The 9,206-nt window shown below is 38.6% G+C and overlaps 1 protein-coding gene and 1 pseudogene across 1 annotated transcript; one reads left to right on the plus strand and one right to left on the minus strand.

The window, feature by feature from the left end:
• Window positions 1-2,598: 2,598 nt before the first annotated feature.
• On the plus strand, window positions 2,599-6,682 carry LOC122034626 (annotated as a pseudogene).
• A 708-nt stretch (window positions 6,683-7,390) lies between these two features.
• On the minus strand, window positions 7,391-8,736 carry LOC122034000. The gene is made up of 2 exons (XM_042593138.1): window positions 8,203-8,736; window positions 7,391-8,104 (listed from the first exon to the last, which is right to left on the minus strand). Exons 1-2 carry the CDS (start codon window positions 8,734-8,736, stop codon window positions 7,391-7,393), a joined length of 1,248 nt encoding a protein of 415 aa, XP_042449072.1.
• Window positions 8,737-9,206: the final 470 nt, after the last annotated feature.

Consider the following 9,206-nt stretch of genomic DNA (forward strand, 5'->3'; position numbering starts at 1 on the left):
AGGGGTTGAGCTATCTGATTTTCATCGAACAACATTACTCTTGGGGAGTGATAATTTATTGGTCTCAGAGCCACAAGTTTACGAGGTATGTTTTCGTTGTTTCATATTTTATGATTTTTTTTCTCGATGTAACTTTTCAAGTTTATGATTTTTTTTTCTCGATCGGGGACCTTAAGGAGTGACCAACCTAGATTCCATAAGGGGAACCGGGGACTTTAAACCCCTAATAGTTGAGCGTGCTTCCTTCGCTCAGTACCATTTGAGCGTGCTTCCTCCGCTCATTGACAGTCGATCGGGGACCTTAAGGAGTGACCGGCTTGGCTTCCTTTAAGGGAACTGGAGACTTTAAACCCCTAATAGTTGAGCGTGCTTCCTCCGCTCAGTACTATTAGAGCATGCATCCTCCGCTCAGCGACCGTCTATTGGGGACCTTAAGGAGTGACCAACCTGACCTCCTTAAGGGGAACCGAAGACTTTAAACCCCTAATTGTTGAGCGTGCTTCCTCCGCTCAGCGACAGTCGATCGGGGACCTTAAAGAGTTACCGACTTGACATCCTTAAGGAGAATTGGAGACTTTAAACCCCTAATAGTTGAGCGTGCTTCCTCCACTCAGTACTATTCGAGCGTGCTTCCTCCGCTCAGCGACAGTCGATCGGGGACCTTAAGGAGTGATCGGCCTGGCTTCCTTAAGGGGAACCGGAGACTTAAAACCCCTAATAGTCGAGCGTGCTTCCTCCGCTCAGGGACAGTCAATCGGGAACATTAAAGAGTGACTGGCCTGGCTTTTTTAAGGGGAACCAGAGACTTTAAACCCCTAATAGTTGAGTGTGCTTCCTCCGCTCAGTACTATTCGAGCGTGCTTCCTCCGCTCAATGATAGTCGATCGGGGACCTTAAGGTGTGACCAATCTGACTTCCTTAAGGGGAACCAGAGACTTTAAACCCCTAATAGTTGAGTGTGCTTCCTCCGCTCAGTACTATTCAAGCGTGCTTCCTCCGCTCAGCGACAGTCGATCGGGGACCTTAAGAAGTGACCGGCCTGGCTTCCTTAAGGGGAACCAGAGACTTTAAACCCCTAATAGTTGAGCATGCTAACTCCACTCAGTACTATTCGAGCATGCTTCCTCTGCTCAGCGATAGTCAATCGGGAACCTTAAGGAGTGACCGGCCTGGCTTCCTTAAGGATAACCGGAGAATTTAAACCCTTAATAGTTTGAGCATGCCTCCTCCGCTTGATAATGGTTAACTAGGATATCTCGAGAAGAGAATGGTTTGACTCTCGTCAAAATAGCTGGAGACTTTAAACTCTGAGCAAGGTCAGATTCGTTCGGAAGTACATTCGGGATTGAAATATATAAACCTCCCGGCCTTCAAGTATAATTTTAGATTCGCTCGGGAGAACATTCTCGACCGAAATATATCAACCTCCTGGCTTTCAAGTATTATTTCAGATTCGCTCGGGAGTATATTCCCGACCGAAATATATTAATTTCTGATTCGCTCGGGAGTACATTCCCGAACGAAATATATTGATCTCCTGACTTTCAAGCATTAATTCAGATTCGCTCGGGAGTACATTCCTGACCGAAATATATTAATTTCAGATTCACTCGGGAGTACATTCCTGACCGAAATATATCAACCTCCTGGCCTTCAAGTACAATTCTAGATTCGCTCGGGAGTACATTCCCGACTGAAATATATCAACCTCCTTGCCTTCAAGTATAATTTCAGATTTGCTCAGGAGTACATTCTCGACTGAAATATATCAACCTCCTGGCTTTCAAGTATTATTTCAGATTCGCTCGGGAGTACATTCCCAATTGAAATATATTAATTTCAGATTCGCTCGGGAGTACATTCCCGACTGAAATATATCAATCTCCTGACCTCCAAGCATTAATTCAGATTCACTCGAGAGTACATTCCCAACTGAAATATATCAACCTTCTAGCCTGCAAGTATTATTTCAGATTTGCTCGGGAGGGCATTCCCGACCAAAATATATTAATTCAAATTCGCTCGGGAGTACATTCCTGACCGAAATATATTAAAATTAGGTTCGCTCGAGATTACATTCCCGACCGAAATATATCAAATTTTTGTCTTTCACATATCAATTCAGGTTCACTCGGGAATACATTCCCGACCGAGATACATCAACATTCCGGCCTTTGGGTATTAATTCAGATTCGCTCGGGAGTACATTCCTGACCGAAATATATTAATTTCTTATTCGCTCGGGAGTAGATTCTTGACCGAAATATATCAACCTCCTGGCCTTCAAGTATAAATTCAGATTCACTCGGGAGTACATTCCCGACCAAAATATATCAGCATTTCAACCTTCAAATGTCAATTCAAATCCGCTTGGGAATGGTTTCCCGACCGGGATATCGTAGTACTTTGATTTTTACATGTGAAGCTTAAATTCGCTCGGAGCAAAAAACTAAGTGGGACAACCAGCAAGAATTATCATGAAATTTACCCGGAATATGGAGCTGGACCATAATACAATAGTGGATAGAATCCTTTATACCAACATGATTCACTCTAAAAAGGTATATAGTCCACAAGAAACAAGTAAGCGTTGATTTCTACCAATATATTCTCAGGTGAAAACGATAAGGAAAAATGCTTATGTTTAATAACTCCTTAGGTTTCACTCGCACCCACCTATCTTCCCAAACCCCTCTCATAACTCCTCATCTCACACGCTAGATCTCCATCCAACTCCTCCTCTCATGCCCTCTCCTTCCAACCCCTCTCCGGCAAACCCCTCTCTACGAACCCCTCCTCCGAACTCCTCTCCGTCAAGACCGCGGGCAAAATTTCCTCACCTTATTCCTTCATCTCTTCATTAAATAGAAAATGCCCTAATCTCTTCGCCTCCGTCGCCTCATTCACGCTTCCTTCACACTGCCAAATCTCTTTGACCCCACCTTCATCAAGCGGCAGATCCCGACGCTGAGGCGATTGACCATGGAAGATCTACCCATCTCTTTGCCTCCTTCACCCCCGACACTGAGGTGACCCCTTGTACTGGCACGACTACCTCCCGTATTCAGTTGTGATTGCCACTGGTGTCTTCTGGTATGCTACTGTAACTCCAATGATTCCTTGTCCTGGTAACTTTTAAGTTATTCCTCCAAGCCTTGAAACTCCACTCTCTATTTTTTCTAGTTCACCTGTTCTTAGACTCTAAGATCAATGGAATGGAAAAGCTATAAGTTTTGTGGTTATGCTTTCGGTAGCTTACTTGTGAGAATTTGAGACCTTTTGTGAAATTTTGAGATCTTTCTCAAGCTCCCTTCTTTGGTCTTGTTTCTTTTTCCTTGTTTTAAGTAGTTTAATGTGTTTGATAATTTTCTTGTGAAAGTTCATTTAGAGAATTGATTTATCATACATCCGAAAGAATTCAGAAAGATATCCACAAAGCATGACTAGGGCCCTTTTTTTTTTTGTTGTTGTTGTAGGTTTCATTTAGCTGGTAGCGTAGGTGTTCAAAATGTGAGGTTGACAGTGATAGCATTTTAGGTCAGCAATTGATATTGTTTCATTATTGGTGTTATTTCCCTATTTTAGTCATTGTAAGAATTCCAACTTTCATGTAATTCCTAAGAAGTTTCTCAAATATGTTATTTGTCACTGTATATGGTTGTCTCATATTAAGAGTTGGGAAGTTGTGGGAGTGGACTGCTGCTCTGTAATGAATTTGGTCAGACAAATGAACAATCTTCTCCTATACCTACTGTGTCTATTTTTATGTACAATGAAGGTCCATAGCCTTTCATAGGTCAAAAAAAAAATTAGCTCCTTGTCTGGATATTTAATAATTTATTTCTTTCACTGAGCATGAGCTTGTCTGACTTTGGCAGTTCCTGACTATATACTACAAGATGAAGTTCAGGCTCAGGACTTGTTGTCTCTAGTGCAGGCGGAAGAAAATAACACAGTAGAGAATTATAGCAACCCTGAAGCACCACAACAACTTCCAGTTTTGGATGAACGATTAGGTGAATCTTTTGCTGAAGAGACTATGCCATATCCAATTGCCTTGGAGACCACAAGAGATCCACCTCTTGCAACCGCTGAAGAACCTGTTGGAGAGCCAACTAAGCGCACATATGCCTCCATTGTATGCAAAAGTTATTTCTCTGTCATATTTTCTTACAGGTTATTCCTTAGGAGACTGATGTTATTTGTGTCCCAACTTCGGGCTAAAGGCCAATCTGGTCCATCTATGCATCCAACACTTGTAATAAAGACATCTCTGGTGGTTTCAGAACAGGCCCATTCCTTTTCCCAACATTCCCATCCTGCTATTTTTCCTGAGAATTCTGGCTCTGAGGCAATTGAGGAGGCTCTAGTAGTTGAGGATGAAGGTTTCTCCCTTCATTTTTTATATTTTCTTTATGAAATTATTTGAACAATCCAAATTTTTTTACTTTGCACTTGAAAATGTGAGCCCTCCCATCCATGCCTCATAGTCTCATTGTCTGAAATTGATTGCTTATTATGTGTTTTGTATCTTCTTTCTGACAATTGTTTGAACAATCCTGAATTTCTACTTTGCACTTGAAAAGGTCAGCCCTCCCATTTATATTCAGGCCACATAGTCTCATTGTCTAAATCTAATTGCTTATTATAGGCTTTGTATTTTTTTTTGAAAATTATTTGGGCAATCCTCAAATGTTCAACTTTCAGTAACTGGTATGCAATGATTATGTGATCTTGGGCACCATTCTGTGTTTCTTCCTTAATACTTAAGTAGTTTTCGATTTTTTTGAAAATTCAGGTGTGTATCAATTCAATTGCTTCTATATTCTTTATGTTTTCACCTGGAATTTATCTGCTCTAGTGAAAAGGTCTTAATTTAAGCTTGTTTGAGATTAGTATTTGTTTTGGTCTCAGTTGATTCCAGATATGTTTATGTTGGAAATCTTCCTTCATCTATCTCGACTTCAGATCTTGAGCAAGTCTTTAAGAATTTTGGTAAATTGAGACCAGATGGTGTTTTTATTAGAAGCCGGAAGGTTGATTCCATTTAGCTTGTTGTACTATTTTGATTTAGTTTTATGCATCTTGATTAATTTTAAACTCAGCAATACATGCAAATTTGCAGGAGTCTGATGTTTTTTATGCTTTCATTGAATATTAAGATGCCATTGGTGTACAAAATGCACTTAAGGTATGTGATCTTCCTTAAGTTTATTCTCACAAGTATTAGAGTATATCAACTCTATATAGTAGTATTTTGTAGTATCCTTGCCTATTTCAAGTCTAGTATGCACCAGTATGATCACGTGTTGAAATCAGTATCTGTCTATTGAGTGTAAATGCTTTTATGCAGCTTATATATCTTTATTTCTTCTTGTTTATAAAACCAGTTTTGAGATCTGACATATTTTATCGATGATATTTGCACATGAATCTCCACTATAAAATTTCAGATTTGTTTGTGTTCCAGCTCTGTAAATCTCTACATTAATATATTTGATCCTCATTATTATTTACCAAGTGTTTTTTACTTCTGTAAACTATTTCTAGATTCATATCCTAGTATCTTGTTAGCATACTTTGTTTTTTTTCTTCAGAATTCTTATATTGAGGACAACTTGATTTTGCTTAAGATAAATTTAATTTCTCGTTGTATGTTGAGGATTCTCTCAAATTACATACTTTACATACTGGCTTTTCATTTTCAGGCATCTCCAATATAGTTAAATGGGAGATTGATTCATGTCGAGGGGAGAAGACCTAATAGCGGTGTATCACGAGGAAGTAAGTCCCAGTTTCAGACACCTCTCTTTTGAAACTACTTAAATGCTCAAATTTGAGAAAGAATTAAATATATACATCATTGTTTTTCTTATTATAACTACGACCAGATTTTTGTTCGGATCGTATGATTTTATGTGCCCATTTTGCAAAATGTGAAATTTGCTATGTTATTCCAATTCATCCAACATAGGTATCTGTGTATAGATTCCAACATGGCAAAAACAATAATAGAAAGCAGTATGTAAAGAATGAAGTGGCTCTCTATTTACACCTTTCAGAGTCTCCAATGTATGTTTAGTATAAAATGTACCCAATGCTTATTACTTTGATCCATGGCACACATCATTGGCTTCGACTTTTGTTCATGTAAGAACTCAAATGAAATATATGTTGTTCTTTTAGAACTGCATCTCCAATTATGTATTTAGGTCTAGCACTACATCTCTAATTATGTTGTTCTTTTTGCCATATTTCCATGGCGGAAACGAAGTAGCACATGTCTTTTTCGTTTGCTCTATTCCCCGCCATTTTATGCTTAATTCTTTTTCTCTTAAAAATTATTGTATGGTGCGAACTGTGACCTTTGTTTTCAACTTTTAACACCGAAAATTTCTTTTGCATAATACTGATGGTATTATTTTCTGTGATAGATACACAGTGGTAGGTGTTTTGTCCCAGTCTCAAGCCGACAATCCTTTTTGATCGACATATCTAGTAGAAGTAAGCATGCAGATCGTTGTCTTCGAGGTCGGCTAGCTGTTTTGTGCATTTTTGTTTTAAATTTGAATGTCACTATCCACTTTGAAATAAAACTATTTAGTCTTTGTGTATAGTTGAATTCTCCTGTAAATACTAATACTTTGTAGTTGAATTCTATTGATTTGGTATGAGTTTGAAATCTTTAGCCGAGCTAATTAAATGCTATTTTATATGTCAAATTTGAATCAGAACATGGTAAAAGAAAATTAATAGTTTGTAAATATAAAAAAATGATTTTGTAAATGGATTTTTTAATTTTTAATTTTAAAAAGACAACGCTTTTAAAGCATTGCAACAGTGTTATCTTTGTCAAAAACAACAACGCTTTTAAATAATGATGTTTTCCCAAAAAAGACAACGTTTTTAAAGCGTTGCAAAAGTGTTGTCTTTGCAAAACAACAACAACGTTTTTAAAGCGTTGGAAAAGTGTTGTCTTTGCAAAAAAACAACAACGTTTTTAAAGCGTTGCAAAATCGTTGTCTTTGCTATAAATGAAAATGTTTTTAAAGCATTGTCGTTGAAAGGACTTTTAACAACAGTGCTTTTAACAATGCTTTTTCACCAACAAAGACAACGCTTTAAAAGCGTTGTCTATTAGTGTTTTTCTTGTAGTGAACACATACCTGCTTTAAAGATTTGCAAGTGTATTTACCATAGGCTGAAATATATACATATATATACATATATGGACCAAGTCATGAGTCAGTAATGTTTTTCGTGGCACAAGGCTAACCGAATGAATGAGAGCAAGCACCCATAGTTTATTTACAACCAGTTCATCCACACAAGGCTTACTTAAAACTACTGATGAGGTGCTTGGGCAAATTTTTATTGAGTCACCGCCGATCTATAAATTGAGGAGGAGGCTCTTGAGATAAAACCCCCCTTCTCGTAGCTGTTTAAGTACCCCATCAGCAGAATGAGTTAGAGTCCCTACAATGCGGCTGGCAAACTCATTCTTGAATTCAGAAGAGGATAAGTACTGTTGGCGTCGGACCTCCCAATGCTCCTCTTTACCCTCCTTGTAAACTTGTAGTTCTGAGGCAAGACACTTTGATTCTTCCTCAAAATTGGTCCTTTCAGTTTTGGTGCATTCTAGTTCTTGGGTGAGGAAATCTATTTCTAAATCCTGAGCTTTTAGTTTCTCTTGTAGCTGTAATAGCTCAAAAATCTGAGAAGCTAACTCTTGAGCTGAGTCCGGAGATATAGGGCGTGAAGTCTGAAAATGCTCTAAGATATAAGATTTGAGGGTAGCGTCTAAGATAGCTTTATTTTTCTTGGCTACTTCAACACTCAACTGAGAAGATAGGCTCTGTATTTGCAGCTCTAAAGTCTTCTTCTCTTCTTCTTTAACCCCTAACATCTGGCGATGATGCTGCAAATCCTTCTCCAAAAGGGTCATCTGATTAACCTGAGAACTTATCTTCTGTTGGAGTTGGATGACCTCATTGCTCAGAGTAGGGGATGCTGCCTTTACGGCCCTTAATTGATTCTTTAACTCTTTATTTTGCCTCTCTAAGTCTGCTGCTAAATTTCCCATGTACAAGCTCAAGGCACAAGACTGAATAGAACAATAACACAGTTATAAGTTGTAGGTGTGAAATAAAAGAACACATTTAAAATACTCATAGCAATGGCTTAATGGTCGTGGTTGTCAGCCTGATCAAAAGTAGTTTTTCCCTGCATAGAACTCTTACTCTGAAGCCAAGATGTGGCTAAGGAATCTTTCAACTGGAGGAATCCATAGGAAGGAGTGTAATTGTGTCCCAGTAAAGAAGGCAAGCCTTGGGCTTGCCTGAAAAGGACTTGAGGAGAAGTAGAGGCCGAGGGCCTTGCGGAAGAAGAAGGCAATGAACTTGGAGGAAGAAGTGAAGGCCTAACACTAGAAGTAACGGGAGGTCCTTGTACGACAGTAGGGACAGTAGGCGATAAAACAGAAGGTATAGAACCAATATTTAGGCCAGCAATAACATCTTGGAAGACTGAACTAGAAGACCTAGCTCTCACTATAGGAAGAGAAGAAGAGGGAACCTGGGAAGACGGGGAGGACGCCGGTGCGCCCGGAGTTACCCCAGAGGCAGGAACGAATGGGAGAATTGTCGGAATCAATAAACCTGATCGCATCATGTTAAGAGCAAAGTTGGGATGAATACGAGTATAAGGCCTAGGTTCCTTAGCTCTCTCATGGGACATTGATAAGCCCGTTTTTGTCGTGTTACGAGATCAAAAGAATTTAGTACCGAACCCCTTCTATGCTAATGTAGCATAGAAATGACTCAGGTTGTCTCCAATGAAAGCAACGATAGGATGGTAAACTTAGGACCATATGTTATTGCTATTTTTGGGGGTTTCAATATGAATTGGGGGTTTTGGATTTTGATTGTAAACTAAAAAAATAAAAGCAAAGTGAATGAGAAACTAATTAATCTAAAGCAATAGTAAAATCTAACTAAGTGTCACCGATTAATCCATACGTATTGTCACACTACGTAATGAATTTCATCATCAACACACTTAAAATAATAATGAAATAGCACGACTCGAATAAAATCTAATCTAAAGCATTGAATAAAATAGTGAATGACATAACAAGACATAAGATAAATCTGATCTAAAGCACAAATTTAAACCCTAACTTAAAACTTAGCAACCTAACAATTAAC

The sequence above is a fragment of the Zingiber officinale genome, chromosome 11B (assembly GCF_018446385.1).
Source record: "Zingiber officinale cultivar Zhangliang chromosome 11B, Zo_v1.1, whole genome shotgun sequence".
Taxonomy (NCBI): Eukaryota; Viridiplantae; Streptophyta; class Magnoliopsida; order Zingiberales; family Zingiberaceae; genus Zingiber; species Zingiber officinale.

Bases quoted from the DNA above. Each gene is read 5' to 3' on its own strand.
- LOC122034000 (XM_042593138.1), bottom strand. From the start codon at position 8,736: ATGTCCCATGAGAGAGCTAAGGAACCTAGGCCTTATACTCGTATTCAT. The intron at 8,105-8,202 runs GCTGACAACCAC...TGTTCTATTCAG, and splicing joins GAAAAACTACTTTTGATCAG to TCTTGTGCCTTGAGCTTGTA.